The 25,830-nt window shown below is 38.6% G+C and overlaps 2 protein-coding genes and 1 pseudogene across 3 annotated transcripts; all 3 read right to left on the reverse strand.

The window, feature by feature from the left end:
* Positions 1-783: 783 nt before the first annotated feature.
* LOC143242753 (uncharacterized) lies at positions 784-3,824 on the reverse strand. Its single transcript, XM_076486236.1, has 4 exons — positions 3,563-3,824; positions 2,747-2,813; positions 1,943-2,074; positions 784-1,111 (listed from the first exon to the last, which is right to left on the reverse strand). The coding sequence occupies exons 1-3, from the start codon at positions 3,788-3,790 to the stop codon at positions 2,016-2,018; spliced, it is 354 nt and encodes a 117-aa protein (XP_076342351.1). The 5' UTR covers positions 3,791-3,824; the 3' UTR covers positions 784-1,111; positions 1,943-2,015.
* Positions 3,825-3,832: 8 nt separating this feature from the next.
* On the reverse strand, positions 3,833-19,228 carry LOC143242752 (uncharacterized). 2 transcript variants are annotated; one of them, XM_076486234.1, is made up of 3 exons: positions 19,066-19,228; positions 5,295-5,515; positions 3,834-4,609 (listed from the first exon to the last, which is right to left on the reverse strand). In XM_076486234.1, exons 2-3 carry the CDS (start codon positions 5,512-5,514, stop codon positions 3,960-3,962), a joined length of 870 nt encoding a protein of 289 aa, XP_076342349.1. In that variant the 5' UTR covers position 5,515; positions 19,066-19,228; the 3' UTR covers positions 3,834-3,959. The 2 variants fall into 2 exon arrangements, with proteins under 2 accessions (XP_076342350.1, XP_076342349.1); XM_076486235.1 differs by lacking the exon at positions 19,066-19,228 and having other exon boundaries at positions 3,833-4,609; positions 5,295-5,873.
* LOC143242805 (uncharacterized) lies at positions 7,098-10,156 on the reverse strand (annotated as a pseudogene).
* Positions 19,229-25,830: the final 6,602 nt, after the last annotated feature.

Here is a 25,830-nt window from a genome sequence, read left to right on the forward strand (position 1 = left end):
TCGATACAATCATATAACACATATTCGATTTCAATAAGATGCCTTGAATCGTTAATTTATTTCTTTTTATACTTCCTCTGAAGGTTGATTAATATATATAATATTTATATATATAGAAATAACGATGCAGTTTTGAAACGCAGTGTTCTTGGCTTCGTCGACCTTTCTGACATCATTAATTAAGGAATATTTTATTGTAGAGTCTATGTTTACACACATTTTTCGGAGATAGAAAACTTTAGAGTGGTATCTAATAAGCTTGCAACTTTCATCTTTTGAATAGAAATTAACAATTGAGCAAGACATTCATTCGTCTCTCTAAGTGTATGTGTACTCAATAAGCGTAACGCTTCTTCATTGGCGAGTGTTATTTCTACACTGTTAGAAATTGTTCGTAATTTTACACTGCAATATAGTAGCAGCAGAGTTGACGCTACACTGGAGTGTAATTTTTACGGTGCATTGCAAAAACAAATCTTGTCATTTAACATGGCAATACACCGTAATTTTCATGCAAATACAGTGTAATTTTACATAGCAAGGTAGTGTAATTTTAATGCTGATAGGAGTAATTTTACATGAAAGGCAGGATAATTTTTATGCTGGTGTGGAGTAATTTTACAGTAATATTTAGTGTATAATTTTTACGACCATGGTGGTGTTACTTTACAGAAAGAAATGCTCAATATGATAACATGCGCGGGGCCTGCATTTTTAGCATAACATTAATAGAAAGAAAGAGACATATGACTTTTTCTTGAAATAAAAAAACAGAGACTCCTGTTTATTTTCCATATTTATTGCAAACTGATGATATTTTGTTTTTCAAGAAAACATGAAATAATGGTATACAAGGAATGTCATGCCAATGTTCCTATTTATTAACTGGTTAAATTTCAATATTAGAAACCATAAAGTCTTGCAGTTGTTTAAACTTTTATTGTCCATCTTTTATTAAGCAGAAATAAAATCTCAGTAAATAACTGAGATATCATTATCAAAATCCCTTAGATTGTCTATCAACTTTCTAACTTTGGTACTAAAGGCAGGCCTCCTCTTGTCGGTCTTCCTCACTTTGGAGCCCCTCTGAGGATTTATGCCAAGGAAGATCCTGTTAAAATTGATAAGCATGGTTAAATGAGTCATAATATCCTGGAATTCTGTTTTATATATATTTTTTTATAACATTTTGACAATTCAAATTATCTGCATTATAACAAAATACAATAAGGCCACAAGGAACAAATCTTTTGTTACTCATCCTTTTATTCCTTCTAGAGTGGGTTACAGGGCACTTTTTTTTTATTCTGACCAGTCCACTGTTCAATTTGCAACAAAATCGCTCAATTTTTCATACATGTCAATTCTCTTATAGAAAAAATTGTCATATTCTGCTGCAAATACCATGTACTTCTATTTCTGCCTACTGGTGACATAACTTTTTAAACTGAATATTCAACCAAATACTTCTAGCAAATATACATTTAATGCTGTTAACATATAATATTTTAAAAAATTTTATTCAGTAAAGCCATAAAAATGTTTATAGGGCAGCCAAGACTGGATGCAGATAGCGATGATTCACAAATCTGTATTTCTTGTGGCCTAAGCTTAAGTTTTGTATGGTGAAACAGGGCTGGGACATGTGAGAGAGGACCTGTGTAGTAAGACTAACTAACTACTTCAGCTGGCCTTGCATGTCGGCCAGTCTAAATACATGCAAATTGATTAGTACAAGTTTAAAACTTTTGAAAGACCAACTGTGAGTAGGGAACATTTAACCTTGGTCCTAAGAATGGCTCTATCAAACTGATGGGTAGCAACCAAAGTACCGGTATTCTTTTGCATAGGAAAGAACTATTCATATTTATCATCTTCATTTACAGGTCAAAAGAAATTATGTAAGTAAATACAGGTAAATTAAGAAAGTGCTATTCCAAACCTTTGAATAAATTCAAGAGTGTTGGCAATGGACTCTGGGTAGGTGATGTTCAAGTTATAATAAGCTGCTATGGTCAAACCAACTGCCATCCTTCTACAACTGCATAGCAGTTATTTTCAAATGGATGGTTTCCTACAAAAATATAAAACAACAAGAGTACATTTTGATGTTCTTGTGAGGCATATTGTCTTGTTAATACTGTTATCAAGTTTTCAGCCCTGATAATTCAGGTCAGACCAAAACCACATATGGAACCCTGCAGCCTGTAGTGTGTAGTTTTCTTTTATATATCTCTCCTGATGTTACAAATAAAACAAAGTACTTAGCAAACGGCCTAACAAGGAAATAATTACAGCTGCCCTCTTCTATCAGAGGCAGCTATCATATTTTCAGTGACGTCTGTGTGTCTCCCTGTGTGTGTGAGTTGCCCACATTTTTTGCCATGCAGGACTGTGTAACTTTGACCTTGAATGGTCAAAATTAAGGTCTAGCAATTCACAGGTCTAAACTCTAAATTTACAGAAACATCAAGGAATTCTGAATATTGTATTATATAATCTGCAGTGGTGCCATATATTTTAAACATATCTCAAACTTTAGGCCTTCATTATCATTTTCTTGTTATTTTTAATATATTTAAAGAAAAACATGACTAATTGTTCTTAATGAAGGTTTTAGAGTTTCAAAACACAATGAAGTCCATTAAATGGAAAAATAGGCATACAATGTGATGCACATACCCCCCCCAAAAAAAAAAAAAAAAAAATCCAAGTACAAAAACAGTATGCATAATAAGTATCTTACCTCTGATGACTACATGGGGGTGAGGTAGGTCATCATGTTGTTCTAAATCAGCAGATGTGATGATATCCTGTTGAAAAAATTATATAATCCTATTACATGTATTTATAAATTAGTGTCTAATACTGGAAACATACAGCAGGTCAAGTGACAGCAAAAGTTGATTTGTAATCAGGATTATAATATGAACTTATCTGCAGCGCAGCCCTAATTTGACGGTCACATAAGTGCTTAATTCATTTGTATAAATTCTGCCAACTTCAGTGATCCATAATACAACATTCAAAATGGCTCATTTTGCTGGGGAAAATCTTCAAGGACTGGCAACATTGGTAAGGTTGATGAATATTTTTCTTTAGTGAATATTTTCCTGTTTACAGTATAATCCTGTTTCAAATCTTATATAAGCGTTTTATGTTAATTATGTTAATGCTGGATACTGTCAGTCTACTAAATGTTTGTGAAAAGAACCTTGGTACTAAGTTAAATTAGGCAGTAGTATTAAAATGTACAGTACTACAGAGAACAGTATTTCCTTAAATAGTAGCCCTACCACAGGTCTCTGTTTTTTCAAGCTTATATTTGACATAAATTTGCTAATCCCATTTTCTTATAATTAAACTAGTCAATATTTACAGAAATTAGCAAACATTTAAGAAAGATTTACCAAAATCTCTAAAACAGGAAGAGCATCTGATCACTAGAGCTTGATGTATACAAAGGTATTTTAACTGAAATATGATATCATTTTGCAAAATCTGCCAAAAATAAATTGTTCCTATTTTTCACTCATTATAAAAGCTGTAGTGAAAGCCTTACCTCTGCAGTTTTAAAGAGGTCTTCTTTATCTTCTCCAAAGATCAGAGGAAGCAGCAAGAGGGTGCCATACACCTTGGGACTAACATTTCCAACCACTTCGGCTAGCATTGTCAACTGGGCTGCTGCTGTTGCCACAGTTACATTTGTTTGTGATTGACAGTACCTCAGCATCTTGTCTGCCCTACTGCTCATCTCATGGTCAAGTCTTTCAAATAAACTGAAGTCCATAAGGTATTCAAAATGGCTTAGAAAGTATGCTGGCTGTAAAGGAAAGGCCAATTTACTCTCACTGCTGACAAGTGAGCACCTTTGTTAATAAGGTAGCGCTGTGACGGGTAGGTGCTGGTCATACTTTGAATCACCCTTGGCGTGTCGGTACTACCACGGTGGTATTCTTCTACAAGCCAGCACCTCTGCTGTTCCTGGCTTTCCTCAGTCTCCCCGTCGGGCAGATCAGGCTGCCACCTGATACAGCCATAGCTATCCTGCTGCAGCACTGAGGCAGACTTTCTCTTAGCACTACCAGTTGTACCTCCATTTTCTTTTCTTCCAGCAGCTTCCTGCGGAAAGAGTTGCCTCTGCTACAACGATTCAGGTTGTCAAATCTCTCAGAGAGGCGATTTGCGAGAGTAGCATACCCTTTCCCCACCTGGCCATATCGTGCTATAGAATCCATGAAGGTTCTAGGATGCGTATCCACAATCTTCTTGGCAATAGCATTTAAGTTAGCTTTCCCAGGTTTGGGATTTACCTTAGCTATTTCTTGGCACAACACTCTTACTGCAGCAAAGAGATCAGTCTTGGCTGGGGTTGTCCCTTTGGCACAAGCGTCTTGGACTGCATCAGGCAGCTTTTGCCAAGGGATTTCGAATCTCTCTCCCCAGCTTTGCGCCTCCCGTCTATATCCAGAACCTGAGGTGGTTGGTGTGATATTGTCCCTTGACAGTGACAATGGTGGGGGTGTGACACATTGTTCGGCTGGTGAAGCTGCTGCAGCAAGGTTTCTACTTTTTGGAGTCCCAACAACTGATGGGATACTTTCAGTGCCTTAAGAAAGTAGATTACAATAGAAAATTACAATAATATCTAAAGAGAATTAAAGTATTTGAAAAAGCACTTGTACATTACCCATCAAACCAAGTTTCACCTGCATTTTTGACAATTAAATGCAAAGTTCTGTTTAGCTGTATTTTTGACAATTAAATACAAAGTATAGTTATAATATTAAAGTAGTATTGACATTTTCTTGCAAATTCATGCAAGTTAAGTCCCCAACTTGTGCCTCTCATTTTGATGGGTGAGGAAAAAACTCTACACCCCTCTCTGACATGCAGAAAGGAAGACATATTAGATAAAGGGGTGGGTACAGGATTGGTCTTAAATCCCCTCCCCAAGTAAGAGGATTTTTTTACAGCTGGAAGGTAAAAGGGTTGCCTGAATTACTTGAGGGTGGGGGAGATGTATATAATATTGTTATTTCAGTAAAAGAATCCTACTTTAGGGCTAAATTTTTGCCCCTTCCCCTTCCAAACATGTATACTTTTACATAAAATTTTCCCTGTCCCCCCAAAAAAAACTCCTCCATACATATTTAATCACATAAGTTTATTTCCCCACTTTAGTGAAAAAGGGCCCCAAGTTTGGAAACACAGAATAAACATTAAAATATTGCCTGCCAAAAAGGATATTTAACTAAAGTTATATGCATTTGTTCATTAAACTTAAAGAATACCATTTGCTGTGAAGTGGGCTTTCAGTTTGAGGGCCAGTTTTCTGCAGGCAAGCAGGTTTAGTGTCCCTTCAAGATCTTTCTCAGGATCAAGAAACTCAAAGTCTTCCAGATTTTCCATCCCAAATTCTTGCAGCTTCTCCTCTAGTGCTACCATCTTGTCTGCTGTAAGATGAAGAGCTGCTACAAGAAAGTTCTTCACTTCTTCTGACACAGAGGGCATCCTAAAGTCAAAGGACAACTAAATTAACATCTGATTAGACACAGTGCATATAAATAATGACACCTGTACTATTTTTTTGTCCAAAACAAAAGCTTAGAGATGGCAAATAAGTCCCCAGGCTAGACCAGAAGCGGATCCATGGGGGGGGCAGAAGGGCTAGGATCCCCTTTCTTGGCTGCAGCAATTTTTTTCGGTTTCAAACCAATTTTGCCACCTGGACTCCTTTCTTGTTGGCACCTGAGGACCTTTCAATTTAGGATGTCTTATTGGTCATCATAGATTGGATCCCCCTTTACAAAAATCTTGGATCTGTTTCTTAAGATGGATGGACAGACAGAAGCTCACTATCTCCAACTTTCAGGCAGGAGACTGAAAAAACACCCAGTGCTAATGTACTACAAAAACAGGGTTTTAATGAAGGCTTACTAATAATTTTTAGAAATCTTGTTTGCAATTGAATATAATGTAGAGGTTGTATTTAATTTTAATGAAATTGGAGGGTGGGGGTCAGCTTATACATGGAATACCAGTACAAGTTACAAAGCATAGGGGGTGGGGGATAGGGGGGTGGATTCGTAACAACTGCCAAATGCTGCTCATGTGCCATTTACATCACACACTGTCAAAAGTGACTGGATTCATGAATGCAAACTGCAACTAAACTCAACTGAAAGGTGCATCCAGCTCAAAGTTGCATTTGCCTATCTTCACTCAACAGAAAATGTGCCTGGCTTCACATGCAGATGCTGCTTATGTGCCACTAGCTTCACTTACTGTCTAGTGTGACTGGCTTAATGCAATATGCTTGTGTACAATATTACAAATGCTGAAATTTGGGCCTGTCCTCTAAAAATTCTGTAAGAGCAGACTAAGGGAGGTAGGCCAGGTGATTCAATGCACAAAGGAATTGTTAACAGTATATATTACCAGGACCAGGGACTCAAAAGACCAAAGAAGGGCACTGAATTAGAACTTGCGTGCTTGTGGCCAGTACTTATTGTATACACCGTATGCTTCACTTGTCATGACTGTGTATTATAGAAAAAATAAAAAAAAAAAAAATTCTCCCCAAACCACTTGTTAGAAACCAGTAAGTTCATGTTGATTGTATTAGATGTAGGATGCTTTGGTACAACTGGGATAGCTCATGGGGTACCCAAAAACTTGGTGGGGGGGTAAAGGGAGGGGTCCTAGCTTCTCAGCCAAAATATCATGGGTAGCAGGAAGGTTAATACTTTTTTATCTGATCATGTTATTATAGACCTAACACTGTACAGAACACAAAATAATTGTTTCCATCCCCTGCTAACTGGGTAGGCCTTGAACAGGCAAAATTCTTTGCCTGTTAAACAAAATTTCCACTTTATATTATAAACAGTCTTGTTCTTATTGGGTTCCATGAACAATTTATCTATTAAAAAGAACAATTTATCTATTAAAAAGTGGTTTGGTGCCTCAGGAAATACCACTTCCAACCAAATTTGCCTGAAATTCTGATTGTCTACATCAGTATTTTACACCATGCTGCACCATTTTAAAATGAACAAAAGTACCCAGATGGCACCTTAAGGATGAAGTGGGCTAGGCTGAGAACAGGGGTTATTCTAGGTTTTATAACTTGGGGCCCTTTCTTACTGATGTGGGAATTATTTAACGTGGTTTAATAGGAATGGGGAAATTTATGTTGTTGCAGAGGGGAATTTTGTACAAATAACAAAAAAATTGCCAGGGGGAAGAAATTCGGCCCTATAAAGGGTCTAGAATAATCCCTGGAGAACAAGGGAGACCAATATGAATATAGGCCTCATTGGAAGAATTCATGTCTTTGACATCCAAAAGAACACGTACCTGGATGACCTTAGTTATCCACCACAGCGTGTTTCAGAACAGCAAATACACTGGCACCAAATCTGTATAGCTCCAGGAGCCAGTAATCCAGTAGTTGGCTAAAAGGAACACATGTTGTTTTTGAATTTTCAGATTCAAAAATTTTAAGCAATCCAGATTCAGTTCTTTGTGTATCCTTATTCTGAACAACAAAATAAATATCAGTATCCTTACTGAGAAGAACCATGGTGATTTCACCACAAACAAGGTGATTATCAGCATCTTTGGACAAAAACACTACTTGTCCTTTATGGTAGTGGACACCATGCACCACCATACTCTGGCAAACTACAGTACTTGAACTATTTCTCAAGTGAGGGAATTTGTCAACAGCCTTCTGGATGTACTCTCCATACAAATCTGCATGGAATGCTAATGCTGACTTGTATGACACCGGTGGTCGAAACAATGATCCAGAACTATACAATGCTTGCAACAACTGATGTTTTTCTGCTAAGGACTTTGTTACATGTATATAATTTTGAGCTGAACGTGCACTCCTCTTGAAATAAGAGTGTTTACTCTCAAATCGTAATGTCCACAATCGAATCAGGGGTCCACATTTCAATGTAAGCTCAGGATAGTGAGTCAGAAAATGGTGTTTTGCTCTTAAGTTAATGTTTGGAAAAAGTTGCATTCTTTTTACAATATATTCTTCTATCAAGTCCAACATTATGGCAACCTGATCCTCAGATATCACTGGGGCACATATAAGTTCAACAATCTGTCTTAGTAATAACAGCAACTGCCACACTTCATTATTATGGTCATCAATTTTTCCATGTATTAGCAGTGGCAAAAATCGGAGCAAAACCCAGACCTGAACTGCATGCCCACTAACTGTCTTAGAGCTCAAAGTAAATGGGGGTTTGTCATTTGCATCAGATCCTTTGAATTTATAAGTCTGAATCTTTTTGTTCAGGTAATCATAATCAAACCACTCTGCTCGTACCAAGTAATTAAGAATCAAGTGTAGATCTTCCTTGACAATCCCTTCAAACAGGTCATGCCCAAGGCAAGGTGGGAGACCAGGGTTTGTAACATGAAAATGTTGCAATTTGTTCAATACTGAATCAAATTTAACCCCACTGTGATGCACCAGACCATTTGTACATACTTCTTGTACTGAGCTATTGTAATTTTCTTGAGTCCTTAAATCAAAGTCCCAAGGAAAAATATTTCCACCTTCAAGGTCATCTTTGGATATCAAACAGTATCTACAATTGTGAGAAACAGAACTGAAGTTTTCAACAAAACCACCTATCATATGACTACCTAAATTGTCCCTAGAACAAAGGCAACAGACCCTTTGCGGTTCCCAAATCTGCCTAAGTCTACACCATTTGCTTCCAGATCAAGCAAATCTGTCATGATAGGAGTCAGAATCTTTTCCTGACCATGTGTCTTAAAGTCCTCTTCCCTACAGAGCAACAATAGCTGCTGTACATCTATTAAAGTCCTGACAGCAGGATGCAGATTACCAATGGTATAGTAAATGGCCAAAATTTTGTGTTTTTCTTTGCTGACCCAAGTGGATTCACTATTTCAAATGAATCTTGATACAAGAGTAGCTTTAAAGCATCAGGATTTTCTTGAAAGAAAACATTTTCATTGCACACTTTACCATCTGTAAAGTCTGTTAGCACTCCTAAATCTCCATTATTTTCAGATTTTTCAAAGTAGTGACTGATTTTTTCATCTCGAAATAGGGCCTGAAGTGAATCTTTTAAAGGCACATAGTAGCACAATGCCTTTGTATCATCTTTTTTGTGTTTAGGCTCTGGATGTGGAAGTGGTTCAACATAATCAAATTTTTCCTTGTAATACTTTTTTCTGTAATATTTTGACCTTAAAGTGTCATGTACTGCTTTGAGGTTGTCATGTTCGTACCAGTGTATAATTTCCTGAATACAATCAGCAGAAAGAGTTGTTTTTTCTAGCTTTGCCTTCAATTGATGTTTTTGGAATTTCGCTTGCTCATTATGGAGGGAGCTGAATTCATCCACAATAACCTGAATAGTGCTCACTGGTAAGTGGTGTTTTGTCTGTATTGATAAGAGAAATGTAGCTAATTTTGTTGTCAAGGCACTTTCTATTTCTCGGTCTGATAAGAAATTATTTTCATCCTCATCACTATGGCAAATTTCAGTACATGGTTCTTCATCATTGCCTGTATTATTGTTTTCATTAGTCTGGTTCTCTAAATTTCTATCATGACCATCATGATCACCAATGGAGAGGATGGCTACATGCAGGTGATGAACTGAGGTGTCCTTGTGATATCTGCTCAAGTGAGAACTGAAACTTGACACAACCTCAAATCGCTTATCACATTGTTGGAAGGGACATGCAATTTTAATACCATCCTTTATATGTCCCTTCAAACGAGCAATAAAAGGTTTCAAACCCAAATATTTTGCTAAGCAATGCCTTATCTCACATTGCAGCTGTATACTATCAGAGTCAACATACTGTTTTGAATATTCTCCCTTATGCTGCCTTGAAATGTGTGATTTAAGAGAAGGAAATGTTGGCAAGTTTTCACCACAGTCAGTCACTGGACAAGATATAGTAGGATTTGGTAAAGCTGCATGGAATGAGTTATAATGACTGCCATACGTTCGCAGAGAAGATGTTCTAAAGTGACAAATAGTACAGCGATACATTTTGAGTTTCAGTTAAACTCTAACAAACAAGACCAGAATAGTGAAAAAAATTGATATAGGAAATGAACTAAGCAGCAGGGCATGGTGAGATCTCCAAGATTAAGTGGATAAGTGATGGGGGGGGTATGGCACAGGAATTAAAAATCTTGGCTTTAACCAACACGCCAGGCCTTGTCTGTTGAAAGAACTTGCGAAACAACTGATCAATTCCTGCTCACTTTCACTTACTTTTAGAGAAGCAATTCAAAATTTTTGCATAACTGTTAATTACAGAAGGAATCACCTGCTAAAATGCACCAAACTGGGATTAATCATGTAAACCACTCAGGACCAAAAATGTGCCATGTTATATGATTCGCTCAAAAGTTGGCCCAAAATTTTAACATAATATCTTTATAATTTTGGAATACTCTAAACATCAGTAAAATTCTTGCCCTATAATTTCATGCCCAGCAGCCAGACTGATCATGCCATGTACTTGCTGTAAAACCCTAATATTAGCGAGCCTTTTACTTAGGCAAATTTGGTGACTGGAATATTGTTGCTAAATTAACTGGATGGTAATTTATCTAGCTAAACATACTGAAGAGTGCAATTTCATAAAAATGCTATGGCAGTTTTTAAAGAAAAACGTGAAGTTCAGCCTACCTACGATCTTTAGGCCTAGCTTCCATGCATGACTGAATCTAAGAATATGCTCTCACAAGGTAACCAGACGACCAGATCTGAAGAATCTACACTACTAGGACTTAGCCTATATCTATTATAGTATAAGGTTCATCAGATCATCAATCAGGAACCGTTTATCATCAAACGGTACCCAGGTACCGCCCATTCCCAAATACCTGATACGAATTGACCAGGCCTGACGTTAGATCGCTAGAAAGCTACAATTTTAGGCAACGCAATAGGCCTAGAATATAGTTTGTCATGAAGTAGACATTGGGCTTCACGTTAGTAGATTTATCTATGTACCAGTAATATCAATGGTTATGAATCAAATAAAATACAAACCTGCCTCCTGGAAATGCACAACACAAAGTTAATTTAAATTAAACTGAATCTGGATTGCGTAGGTCTAAACAAGGGGTAAATAAATTGATGAGGTGTAGACTGTTGACTGCTAGACTCTATTCGGAACAAACTGCATCCACGATCCACTGGCACTGCTGATTCCTTTGTGTGAATTCAAAATTCTCGCTTCCGGTGCCGCGAGCGACCTAGTTCATGACTCCGCATCCAGCACTGCGTCAGCAGAGTCCGGCTATAGCTGATAAACACGCGCGTACGCGCATCTAGCCCCGCGCTAGCGACTTTGCAATGCCATGTTATTTGCGCCATGGGCTTGAAAGGCGGTGCCTGAGCGGGCCGCAGTGTTGATTACGTTGGTTAGCAGCGTGATTTCACGATGCTTACCAGCGTAGATCAGTAAACATGCGTATGTTCCGTAAAATAACGAGGCATTTCTTTGTTATAAAACGGTTATTTTTTACAGTGTATTAAAACCCAAATCAATCGAGTCAATAACCTTATCCGGCGTCTAATTAACGAACAAAAAAATTGGTCGGAGTTATGTGCGTCATAAGACAATTCATACATTCTGGAGAAAGTTCAAGAGCATAAGTAACGACAGTTCAACTAACAGCATTGCCAACTTAAAACTCGACTGTCTGTACTGTTTGGTCTCTACTTTTCATGTAGAGTCGCCTGAGTTTCCTGCGTTCTTTAATAAGATTATGTATTTCTGGCGTCAATGTCCAGTTTTGCTTGGGAGTATTCTTTTGTCTAGAGGGCATGACTGTATCCACGGCTTTTGAAATAGCATTCGTGACGTCGTTAACATACTTGTATACTTTGTTTGTTTGTAACGCTTGTAATTTCGTCTGGTGAGAGTGTGGTTAGGGTGTTATTGAAGGTTATCCAGTCAGTTTTTGTATAATTATAGACCTGTGGGAGATCTGTTGGTAAATTCTGTTTGTTTTACGAGATTTTGAAAAAAACTGGAAAAGGGTCAAGGTGAACCTTGAAATTCCGTGAATAAGGTAAAACAGTGATGGCGAACCTTTTAGAGATTGCGTGCCTCAATTGTGACCCAAAATAATTTTGTCTATCCGAACGTGCCAGGATTTTCATAAAAATGACGGTTACTTTCCAATAAAATCCGACTTTTTGATGAGTATCTTTATTTTAAAAAAAGTCAAATTACAAAAGTTTCAATGAAACTAATAAATAGCCTTGACTTAAAATTTGTATATTTTGTCTTGAATTTTATTAAATCAATGCGATCTCTGCTGTTGTGAACACTTGGATAACTTGTTTTGATGGTTCATATTTTGTTGATTTGAGAGCAACACATGCAGCACTCGGTTCATCTGTAAGCTTGTTTCTTCTGTCTGATTTGATGAAATTCAAAGTTGAAAACAGCTGCTCACAAGCGTAAGATGATCCAAACAAAGTTAGAAGAGCTATTCCAAGTAATTTCATTGACTTAAAATTAATTGGCAAAGAATTCCACACTTTAAGAATTTCATTTTCACAACTCTTTGCAACGTTTTCTTCCAAGATCCCTCCACACACTATTTTCTCAAGTGTTTTACGCAGGGCACAGAATTTATTAGTCCAAGTATAGTTTTTCTGAAATTCTACCAGCTCCATTTCTAGAGTTTTCAAACCCAACCAGTGCACACAGGAAAGATCGAGATCTTCAAATTCAGTTTTATCGGGAAAGGTAAGAAAATACAAAGTTTTTTTTTTCTATCTTTCGAAACTGTATAAATCTGTTACTAAAATTCTCCTTCGCTACTGCGATAATGCTTGAAAATTCTTTGGAGATTTCCTGTTTACTTAAGGAACAGTCTGCAAATGTTGTCGAGTTTTCTAAATGCATTTTCAGATTTGGAAAATATTTGAGTTCCCCACCTTCGATGTCTTTTTCAAAAACTTGCAATTTTCTCTCAAATGCCTTTATATCCCAGAACATTCTTTCTGCTGTTTTTCCTACTCCTTGTAGTTTTGTGTTCAGTGCATTGAAGTGTGATATAAAGTCTGTAAAGAACATGAGGTTATTAAGCCAAGCCACATCAGTGAGCTGTGGAATGTCTTGTCCATTTTCATGCATAAAAAATCTAATTTCGTTCAAGCAAGCAATAAACCTTTCCAGAAAACGTCCTCTGCTCAACCATCGGATATTGTTATACATAATTAAAGTACTATATTGTGCTTGAACCTCATCAAGAAGTGTTTGAAACTGACGAAAATGAAGCGCACGAGTCATAATGTAATTCACCATTTTTGTAACATCTTTGAGTATATCATCTAATTTTTTGCTACTTTCTTTTGCACAAAGAGCTTCTTGATGTATAATACAATGAAACTGGATGACTTGATGTTTTATTTTGTTCTCAAACAACTTTATGAAACCAGATGTTGACCCAACCATACATGGTGCTCCATCACTAGTGATCGAAACTGTCTTTTCGTGCTTAATACTTTGTGTCAAAAAACATTCCATCACAGCATTGTAAATATCTACTCCTTGTGTTCTTCCGGGTAAAGAAATCAGTTTCACCAATTCTTCCCTCATGGAGTCACCAACAGCATAACGCAAAGTTACTGCTAACTTTGCATGATTATTTATATCCGTACTCTCATCCAAACACATGGAGTAACAAGAAGCCTTTTGTAAATCAGTACTGAGTTGTTGATTGACATCATTTGCCATACGTAAGATACGATCTTTCACGATATTTCTGCTAAGTGGTACCTCACAGATTCGTCGTAAAATTTCACGTTTATTTGAAATCTCCATCAGATAGAGACTTACCATGTTTAGCGATACATAATGAAATTTGAAAGCTGGCCTTCGTCAAACGATTAGGTTTAGAAAGAAAGTTTCCAAGAATAAGACAATGAGAATGATATTTCCTCAGTTCGTTTGCAAGAAATTTCTCCTTTTCTGTTTCATCAAGTTCAGCAACATTTTTGTGGTTGGTTTCAAAATGCCGTTTGACACTTGAAGTACGACACACAACACTTTCACCACATAACATACATAACGCTTTTCCGTTGCGTTCAATGGTTCCAAATTGTGTCCAATTTTCTTGAAATAATCGTCCACTATCCATTAGCTTTGCCTTCTTTGCATTCATTTTTGGTATAACTTAAACACACAAAAGTAAAGTTTAATGAAACAAACTTTTAAAAATTTACTTAAACAAAGAACAGTTAAATATTTAAACAAATTAAATTGGCCCGTTTTGTTACTGTAGCTTTTTTAATGCCATGGTAATGTGGAGTGCAAAATTTAAAACTAAACACGATTGTTTGAAAAATATTCTCAAGTTAATCAATAGTTTATAATGTTTTGCATTTTTAGCTGCATTTAGCTTGTATTATATTCAAATTTTCAATAAAATTACAAAGAATGATTTATGACAAGTTTTCTGTTTTTTGTATAATTCTTCATGACTGCAGAATAATAAGTAACCGATATAATTATTTATTCATATTGGTTGAAAACCAATACGAATAGATGTAATGACTTACGATGCCACCCCCGTCGTTCAAAAGGTTCGACATGCAACCTGTAGGGATAATATCCCTAATATATCCCTGGGATATATTATAGTATTAATCAACCCGAAGCAGAGACAAGGGCTGACGTTAAGGCGCATTAAACTGGGAACAACGATTTCCCAGGCTTTACCGATATCCAATCCTTCTCATCGATCCTACCGGGAATATCTCTAGTTCTGGTGTTAGCTACACTTAGGTGCATTGCCTCCTCTGCACCACGAGGAGGCCCTGAAAATCGAAGTACTTGAACCCCAGTGCTCTCAGGTCATGCCACCTCTCATAATTACCTAGCTCGCTACATACTTCTTCGCAAAGATGCGGAAATCCTATCACGTGCCAGCAATCGTGGCCTCGCGTGCCATAGGTTCGCCATCACTGGACTAAAAGATAGTCGGGGACGGTTACAAGGTCAAGTACGTCGTACATGTCTGTCGTTTATGGCGTGCATGTTATTGTTTTCTAACATTTTAACATTCTTTCATTTGTGTTTGAGAAAATGTTTCTTTCGATTTCTATATATGGGCTGATGTAATACTTAAAATGCATTACAATTCCTTTGGTTTCACTCGTTCTCGGTCTCGAGAATGAGTTGAAACCAGGTAACTTGACATTATAGTTATCTTTTGCCAATGTTTCTGATATAATTATGTTCTTATTATATTCTTTTACTTTGACTCTTTAGGTGAAGGAGTGACGTTGGTCATAATACTGATGAGTGAGACAAAGGTAGCACCGGAGAGACCAGCCAGACCAGATCCCGAAAAGCAGATGTCAAACTAAATATGAACATCAACATAAACGCGAAACGACCCGGTTCGGGGCATGGCAATAATGTTGCCTTGGCTGTGGGGAAAACAGGAGTGCCCCGAGAAAACCCACTGTCACAGGACAGGTGCCGAAAGATTTACCTGTCCTGTGCCCGAGACCTGAAAAGAAAATGCATAATATTTACACGAGTTTTGCCCTTTAAGTACTTTGTTGTGTGATTTGTGATTCCTGAAGTATGTTGTATGGTGAAATAAATTTGGTTGGTGCACTGGTTAATTTACAGAGTGATGCAGTTAGTTTGTTTCTGTGTTCTGCTTTTAAATAGTATTTGTGTGACATTTCTGTTAGTCTGTTTCTTAGCGTTGGTAAGCTACTGATTTGATGTATATAATTGTGTGTGATTGTAGTCTGAATGCAGATCTTAGTATTTTGCTTTGTTGAACTTGGATTTTCTGGAGCGTGTTATTTGAAATATTATGTCTGACTTGACATCCATACTCTATTAGGGGACGTATGTAAGCCTTGTATATTTGGATAATGGTTTTTGGTGAGCATTTTGAGTGTTTGCTGGTAAGTATCATTAAGTGTGAAATGCGTTTTCTAATTTATGAGTGTATGTTGTCAGCATGCTTTTTCCATGTTAGTTTTGTGTCGAAAGTGACACCAAGGAATGTGACACGTTTGCTCCTGTTAATGGGCGTATTTCAGAGTGATAATTTTACTTTTTTAGATTTTTTCTGTCTTTTAGTTTCCTGTAGAAGGTGATTGCTTGTGTTTTGGTTGGATTTAAAACTACTCTCCACTTGTTACCCAGGTCGAGACGTTGTTAAGTGATTCTTTCACACTAGACATGGCCATTACTGAGTTTCTGGAGGTATTCCAGATAGCGTTGTCGTCTGCGAATTGCGAATTATGAGTATGTATTAAACTGGGGAAAGGTATATCGCTGACAAAAATAATGTACAGTAGTGGAGAAAGGACTGATCCTTGGGGCACTTCTGCAGTTATTTTGAAATATTTGGTCATGTCCGGGGAAGTGTTTTCACGTTTTAATATTTATTTTAGTTCAGTGATGGTAATTTTCCTGTTGATTGAACTTGAGTATGCTTACAGTGTCTCGCCAGGGAATTGTGGTGAGAATGAAGCTTGGTTTGTATTTATGAAGTTGTTGACGTGATGTTGGTGTTGTGTGTGTCAAAATCGACTAAATTTAGGTTGCCGAAGGAGCATTCGCAAGAGTCGGCTTTCTCTACGTCCGTCCTTGCGATTATATTGTTGTGTGCGATATGTTGAAGCATGTGATTTGGGTTTTTGTCTGAAGAAATGCTCTTGAATTTTTTCCAAAATTCTTTATTTTTTCTAAATTTGTACAAAAGTTTTGCCAATTAGTTTCTTTTGCTATTTTAATTTCTTGTTCAATTTTTGTATTTGTTCTGTTGATGTGTTGTGTTTTAATAGATGGATCACGTGTAATATAGTGTGTTCGTTCGATTATCAGTGCATGAATTTCCGGTGTTAAAGTCCATTGATTATGTGAGTGCTTTCTCCTTGTTTTAGGGATTGTGTTTTTTATGGCTTTATGTATGGCTTGTGTAACTTGATTTACATAATTGTCTAGTTCTGTTTTGTTGTTAGCGTGTTCAATTGGGTAGGGTAGATATGAGTCCAGTGTAGCATTGAAAGTGAGCCAGTCAGTTTTGGTATAGGTGTATGCAGAGGGAGTCACGTACGCCACAGCAGGGTGGCGCGGGTGAATCATACATGAAATTGGGAAGTGGTCACTAGTGATTTCATCATGCACTTTAAAGTTAGAGATTCTGTTTACCATGTCCTTGGGTGCTATGATGAAATCAAGTACGTCATATGAGCCGTTGGCGGCTGAAAAGTGTGTAGGTGTATGGTCGTTTATTAGGTGCATTTTGTTACTAGAAAGAAATGTTTTATACACAACCTTCTGCGTGTGTTTCTGTTTCCCTTAGTTCTGTATGCAGAGAATTAAAATCCTCAATAATAATTGGTTTGGGTTTGCGATTAACACATTTTGAAGGAAGTTACTGTCAATATCTTTAGTTGGTGAGCAATATATGGCTAGAATCGGAATTGTTAGCCGGTTGTTAAAGTGTATATTACAAAAAATTGTTTCATTTATGTTAGATCTAAAGGAATCTTCTATCGAGATTAAATGCGATATTTTCGTACTAAAGTAAGCTATTATACCTCTGTTGTTTTCTGAGTGAGGTATGCTGTGCGTGATGAATCCGGGGATTGTGGTGTTTTGTTTCTCTGTGCAAAGTGTTTCTGAAACGATGATTATGTTGGCGTTCATATGTTTGTTTATGTTGTATATTTCTATCCTTTTGTCTTTGAGATTTCCTTGGCAGTTGATGTGTAAGATTTTAATGTGTTGTATCATTGTGTTGTTTTATTTACCTTGCATGAATTTTAAGTGAAAGATGGTGTGGTTTGAGGTGAGGAAGGTTAAAATAATAACTTGCAAGGCTACAAACAGATTTGAGTGATTCGTGCCTCGATTCGAATGTAGGGAGATCACTCAATTCTATTAGCATTGCGAGTAAGTTTGTGGTGAATTCTGTGGGGTTGAATGCTTGTGTTGTTTTCGGGCGTGTGACGTCTGCGAAAGTACGTGTTGGTTGAGGTTGAGAGTGTTTGATTTGTGAGTCTGCTGGAGTTTGTAGTAAAGGTTGTTTGGTGATGTAAAGGGTGCCTTGGGTTTGATTGTTATTGTTCGTGGTTTTGAAAATCAATCTATTACGTATTTGAGTGTATTTAGGGCAGCCTTTGTAGCTGGCTGCGTGAGGGCCCTGACAGTTTGCGCATCTCACTTGGTTACGCTCGTTTGGACACTGAGCAACCTCGTGAGGTCCGCCACAACTCACACATCTGTCCTTAGCCATACAATTGGTTTTCGTGTGTCCGAACCGTTGACATTTGTAGCATTGAATAATGGGCTTTTGGTGTGTTTTTTCCTGTTCGGTCGTGTGTCTCTTGAAAAATAGGAATCAACCGTTTTTTAATAATTTGTCTTGATCGTCTTTATTGTTACCGGTTACCTTGATCAGTGGCGTTTTTTGTTTCGTTCTAAAGGATATGATTCGGTTTGATGATACAATGTCTTAGCCTTGAGTTTTTAATTCATCTGTGATTTCATTATCTTCGATGTCGAAATCGACACCTCTGATAATGACAGTAAATTTTGGCGTGTTGTTTTTTGGTGTACTAATGGTGGCTTGGACCCCGAATGGGCCAAAATATGTGCAAATTCTTGTGGTTCAGAGCATTTTAACATGATTCTTCCATTAGGAAGACGTTTGATGTCCTTAAACTGGATGCCCGGGTAATAGGCCCTCAGTTGTTTGACTATCTGTGGGATGCGTGTTGTGTTGTTAATTCCTTCAATGAACAGAATTGGGATTCTGTAATGAGGAGAATCGTGTGTTTGTGTGACAGTGGTGGTGTTTTTAGAACTAGTGGCGTTAGCGGTGTTGTTAGTATTCAGGTTAGTTGCGTTATTTTTCTTAGAACTAGTGGCTTTGTCATTATTAACATTGGTTACGTTATTAACACTTGAATTTTTAGTATTGTTAGTAGTGTCATTAAGGTTAAGGTTAATAGTATTGTCCGAAACCATACTTACCTTGTCCTTTTTCTTCTTCAGCCTCCTCTTGTTTGAGGTCGCATTTGCTTCTTGAGATTCTTGTCTCGATAATTCTTCTGCTTCTAAGTATTCGCTTTCAGAACTCTCTGTCGAACTGCTCAAGGATTCTGAGGCTGGTCCTTCGATCGCCTTGTTTAGCATTTCAATGCCTTTAAGGCAATTCATTGGATGTTATCGAGTACGTTATCAGTTTTGGCTAAATATGTAATAGTTTTCTCCGTTGAATGGACATGCCTTAATCATGTCTTGATCTTAAGAGTAGGAATCGAAGATTCCAACTTGACAAGTGCTAGGCCACTGTCTCGATAACTGGAATAGAGTAACCCGTCGGTCATGCAAGGCGGAAGATGACACCAGCTCTTCACGGCCTTTTTAATTAGATTGTCCATTTCTCTCAATAATGTACCACTCGATGCTCCCAATTCGAGTTGGTAAAGGAGCCGGGGTACCGCAAAACGGTTGAGAACGGTTGGTGTGGTTTTAGTGGTACCCTCGAGATGTTACCTATCCACTTCTCGAGGAGAGGAAGTACAGGCTCGCTGTACACCCCGGTTTATGGACAGACATTGGCCCCTAGGTAACGGTAAGATTGTTCGGGTCCAATCATCGGGAGTCCTTCGCCATTAACTGTCCATGGTGAACAATTATTGACGGTAAAGGTCTTACTGGACCCCCTAATCAGCATTCCGGCACTCTTCGAGATGTTCAGTGAGAGGCCGTTACCCAAACAGTAATCGTTCACGGTGTTCAACATTTCATGTAAGCTAGCATGGTCTTTTGCCAGCACTGCCATATCATCAGCATACGCCAAAGTAGAAACTGGATCCAGCTTCTTGTTTAGCGATATGCCTCGGCCAACCTCTTCGATCTTACGGATGAGAGAATCCAGGGCAATGTTGAACAAAATAGGAGACATGGGGTCCCCTTGTTTAACGCCTCTGTAGAGGTGAATAGGTTTGGTATTCTCGATACCAACCCTAAATGACGTTACACCATCTTGATACATGTCCCCTACAAGTCGGACGAAATGTGGGTGGACATGAAATCTGGCAAGGCTGGCTAGAAGATGTTCGTGGCCAACCATATCAAAGGCTTTACACAGGTCTAAAAAGGCCATAGCCAGAGTCCCATTTCGCTTGGCTTTCCTCATGATGGAACGGAGCAGGAAGATGTTGTCTCTGCAATCAGTTTGAGGAATAAAACCACGCTGTCTGGGAATTATCTGCACGGCCTGCTCGAGGCGACGGGCCATAATCCTAGAATATAACCTAAGCACGATGGAGGATATCGTGATAGGTCTCCAGTTTTTGACCTCGTGCAGATTACTCGATCCTTTCGGAAGGAGCATCGACTTATTGATCTTCATGCATTCAGGAATGCGGCCCGTGAATAACCAGATGTTATACAGACTTGCCTAGGAGGCGTCGATACCATACTTAAGGCGGTAGAGTAAGAAAGGAAGAGTGATCTTATCGGGAAACTGGCCCCTCTCTTCATGCCTTGAAGTGCCTGACTCACTTCGGATGATGTTATTGGTTCCAGAATACTGGTGTTGTCTGTCCTGGGTGGAAATGGACAGCCGTCAAAATTGACGTTATTATTCGCAACACTGTAGACATGATCGTAATGGTCTTTCACCTGATCTTTACTGAGGGGACATCTGACAGCATCCTGGCCGTCTAATATCTCCTCAAGTAGGCGTTTTCGTTCAAAATCGAACATTCTCTGGAACATTTTAAAGCGTTCTACCCTGTGGAACCACCTCTTGTATGGCCTTCAAGCATGATTAATGACTTTAAGAGCCTGCGTCGAAGTTCTCTCGTTTCTCCATGTTGTCTGAGAATGGGCGATCTCGTCAACCCATGTTTGGTCACAACTTCGACCTCCTGCCAGGTTGCTTCGTCGAGTCCCTTCTGATCTCTCAGCTGACATATGTACGGACAAAACTTAGAAGTCCAGTCGGGGATATTAATCCCTTCCCAGTCGAGCTCCTCGTACTGAACGACGTCAGCAGGATCTCCACGACTCTTGATGGTGTGTGAAGCAGTGCAGACGGGCAAATTTTGTTTATTAAGATCTCGGCGTTTGTCAGAGATCTGTTTTGGAGTTTTGCCGGGTAGATGTTCTGCACAAAGAACATTGATGTTCTTTTGGCCCGAGTATACTACTACCATCTCTCGGAGGGTTCGTACTTCTTCCTAATTAATCGGTTATTTTTAACCGGGTGCAAGCCTTAGTCTGATTCCGGTCTCCTGGTGAGATCTGCGCCGCGGTTTCGCGCTCTGCTGTCGTTGATTTTTCAGGTAGTCTCCACTTGTAGTATTGGTGCCTGACTGTGTCAGACAGACAGATCTAGGTAGGAATTTTGGTTAGATTATTATTTCGTTCTGGTCGAACGAAAAATAACCAGGGGCAGTCAGAAACTACAGTTTCTCTTCACCCCACACAAGGCAAGAATAAATTAACGAACTGATTACGGAAAAAGATGATTGGGCTGAAGTGGCGTGTAAGTTGTTCGACTTGCACGATGGTCACAAATTACCTGGAAGTCGATAGTTTATTGAATTCGATTGAGGAGCGTCAGGAGAAACTGAGAAAGAGTTGCCGGCCAGGGAGACAACGAAGAATGACGAGGAAGGTCCAGTATCACATCCACCAAAGTTCGCATAATCACATCGTGAAAGAAGAAGTGGTTTGCGTTAACACAGAGTGAGCGAGCAGAGAGATGCAAGCAGTGCGTCAGCTTAGTTTTATCTTCTGATTTTATAATATACATCTTGAACTTTTAAATTGACTAAAATGTGTTCTGGGAGGCCTCTTTTCAGGGCTAGGATCTATAAACCCAAAGTAAGAGGAATTTTGATGTGGGGAAACAGGAGTACCCGAGAAATCCCACTTTCACTGGTGAGGCGCCAAAAAACTCAACCTTACCAGTGACAGAAGTCGTGGAAATGAAAAAGAGAACATGAATGGTTAGACACTTGAGTTTACATTCAGGGCGTGTATGTAATTATAAGGCGAGAGGTATCGCTGCCAAGAGCGTGGGGTGGCTGCTAATCGTGGAATTTGTTTTGTTAATGATGTACGGTTATTTGCTTTTTTATAGTAGTTGGCTGCAAGATAAATGAGTCTCTTCTTAAGAGGCGGGATGGAGCTCGCTTTACTGACGTATGCTAACGGGGTGTATCTGGGCAGGCGAAGCGCAAGACGAATGGCAAGATTTTGGGCCCATTGTAATTTCTTACGATGGGAAGAGGGAGCGTTTACCGTGATCATGCTACCATCTTCAATTATCGGTCGAATGTATGTTCTGTAAATGGCGAGGATCGTGTTGGATCTACATCCTTGGACTATACTACCAATACGTCTGAGGTAGTTGATTCGTTTATAGACTTTAGAAAGTATGGTTTGAAAGTGATTTGTCCATGTAAGTCATCTATTAAATGTAATGCCCAAGAATTTTACAATAGACGAAAATTTAATTTCGGTGTTCATAATTTTAAGTTTAACTTTGGAAATAGATTTGTTTTTTCTCCCAATTTTGCGTTTAAATATTATGGCCTGTGTTTAGTGGCATTTAGTGCAACCCGCCAGGTATTACACCAGGCGGTAATGCTATCTACTGTGGATTGGACTTTCGCGGCGGCGAGGAGGGGATCGCGTGACATGCTCCATACCGCGATATCGTCGGCATATTGCGACGCATGAGTATATTTGAGCTGAGGAAGGGGATATCATTAACATAGAGAATATACAACAGAGGGCTGAGTACTGACCCTTGGGGAACACCTGCCGAGAGGCGAACAGTGTGAGATATAGTGTTATTGATTCTAACTTTAACTGTTCTATTGTCGAGAAAGCTGGTCCATCTCGTTAGGTTGGGCGGAAGAACAAATTGGAGGAGTTTGAATTTAAGCCTCTGGTGCCAGACTGAATCAAAGGCTTGTTTCACGCCTAAAAATAAGCCGAGCGTGGTGTGATTTCTATTAAATCCTTGTGTAACTGATTCGGTTAACCGAACCAAATGATCAGCTGTCTGCCTGTTTTTCCGGGAAGCATTTTGTATTTCAGAAAGTAGCTCCTCACTTTCCAAATACCATGTAATTCGAATGGCTAATATTTTTTCAAGCAATTTGCCAATGTTGTTAATTAAGCTGATGGGTCTATAGTCTTTGGGGTTACTGGATGCAGGGTTTGTTTTAGGTATTACTTTAATTATGGGTGATTTGCATGAAGGCAGATAGTAGCCTGAATAAAAAGAGAGGTTAAATAAGGCTGTTAGATGTCTTAAGAATGAAGGTGATGCTTTTTTGAGAATGATATTTCGTATACCATCCTCACCTGGGGCACTGTTTTTTAATGTTTTAATTATTAATTTTATCTCAACTAGTGTTATTGGTTTGATTAGTTTTTGAAGAGCAGTAGAGTAGACATTGCTATTGTGGGGAAGACAGCACGGGAAATGCGAACTGAATGCTGTTATATTATTTTGAATAAAATTTTGAATGTTACCCAGATGAGTATGATTAAAGTGCGGCAAGTTAGGAGTGGCGAAAACCTGCTTATAGTAATCAGCTAATAAGTTGGCTTTCTCGAAGTCATTGGTTGCTGAGCTGTTATTATGTTTTAAATTGGGAATCCTATTGGTTGAACTTAGGTCACGGTAGGAATTTTGGTTAAATTATGATTTCGTTCATTACGAACGAAAAAATAACCAGGGCGGTCAGAAACTGCTGTTTCTCTTCACCCACACATGGCAAGAATAACTAGTGTAAGTGAGAATAGAAGTGATGGAGTAAGGTTCCAATGGCTGGCGAATGGTTTATTTTTCCGAATGTGATGGTCATAGATGACCGCGAGTCTAATATGGTATAAATTTTCATCAGGAGGAGCGTCATGAAGAGCTGAGAGTTAGCACAGTAAGGCCCGCCGAAGAGAGGACGAAGGGAGATCCAGAACCACATCCACAGGCTTACGATGAGATGTGTTTAGATTGATTGACGTGAAGAGAGCAGGGAGATGCAAACACAGTGCGTCGACATGGACAGGAGTTGTTGTCACGAGACGTTATGATTATTTGAAATTTTGAGAACTAAAATGATAATAGAATTTATGTTTGAATACAGTAAGTCAAATGACGTGCCTCTTTTCAGGGCCGGGATCTATAGATCCTATCAAACGGAAATTTAGCTGTGGAGGGAAACAGGAGTACCCGAGAAAACCCACTTTCACTGGTGAGGCGCCGAAAGAAACCAACCTCACCAGTGCCCGATGCTGAAAAGGAGAACATAAATGGTTATACACTTGAGTTTACATTCAGGGCGTGTATGTAATTATAAGGCGAGAGGTATCGTTGCCACGAGCACGGGGTAGCTGCTAATAGTGGAATTTGGTTTGTTAATGGTGTCCGGTTTTTGCTTTCTTATAGTATTTAGCTGCAAGATAGATGAGTCTCTTTTTGAGAGGCGGGATGGAGCTAGCTCTATTAATGTATGCTAAAGAAGTATATCTGGGAAGACGGAGCGCGAGACGGATGGCCAGATTTTGGGCTTGTTGCAATTTCTTAAGATGGGTGGAGGGAGCGGATACAGTAATCATGTTACCGTATTCGATTATTGGCCGAATATAGGTTTTGTAGATGGCGAGAATCGTGCTAGATCTACACCCACGGACTATGCTGCTGATGCGTCTTAGGTAAAAGATACGTTTATAAATTTTAGAAAGGATTGACTGAAAGTGATTTGTCCATGTTAGCTTTCTGTTAAATATGATGCCCAGGAATTTAATAGTAGACGAAAATTTAATTTCAGTGTTTGCCAATTTCAGTTTGACTTTGGGAAGGGATTTATTCTTCCGCGTAATTTTACGTTTAAATATTATGGCCTGCGTTTTGGAGGCATTGAGTTCTACTCGCCAGGTATTACACCAGGTGGTAATTTTGTCTAATGTGGCTTGAACTTTCGTGGCAGCGAGGAGGGATCACGTGATATGCTCCATACCGCGATATCGTCGGCATATTGCGACGCATAAGTATGTTTGAGCGGCGGGTTGAAGTTACAACTACTTTTAAACTTCCTCCAGAATGTGGCCAGATCTTTATAAGAATTATCTAGAGATGCACAAAACTCGGACCAGTTTTGATCTCTTTGTTCGTTAATGCGGCGCTTGATGAGGTTGGTCACCCGGTTAATTTGGGTTTTAATCATAGGGTTTCGGGAAGTTATAAATTGACGTCTCAGTTTGCGCCTTTTGGTGATCAGTAAATGTACTTCTCTAGTTAGTTTCCAAGAATTTGGATGACTAATAATACGACGTTTGGGAATCATTTTGTGTATAGCATCAGTTGTTGCGTTAGTGATGTGAAGTAGATAGTCATCAATAGATTCTGTGTCGTTTGCCTGAGTAATGACTGGAGGTAAATTTCGGTCAAGAAATTCTCAGAAAGAGTTCCAATTCGCGGCCGAGTAATAAAAAAGATTTGGTTGAGTGTTTGGGGTTTGAGGATAGGCACCATTTAAAGTAACAGATATGGGGTAGTGATCACTTCCGATATCATGGTGGACTGTGAAATCTTGAATGTAGGGGGATATTTTTGTCGTGTATAATGCAAGGTCCAGAATGTCTTGGGTCCCATCATGGTGAGTATGAGTTCGGATATTGTTGCCTAATATGAGATCATGCTGAGAAATAAAATTATTAAGAATTAGACCATTTTGGTTGATTGACCTACAGTTAAAATTGCTG

The sequence above is a fragment of the Tachypleus tridentatus genome, unplaced genomic scaffold (genome assembly GCF_004210375.1).
Source record: "Tachypleus tridentatus isolate NWPU-2018 unplaced genomic scaffold, ASM421037v1 Hic_cluster_2, whole genome shotgun sequence".
NCBI classification, from domain to species: Eukaryota; Metazoa; Arthropoda; class Merostomata; order Xiphosura; family Limulidae; genus Tachypleus; species Tachypleus tridentatus.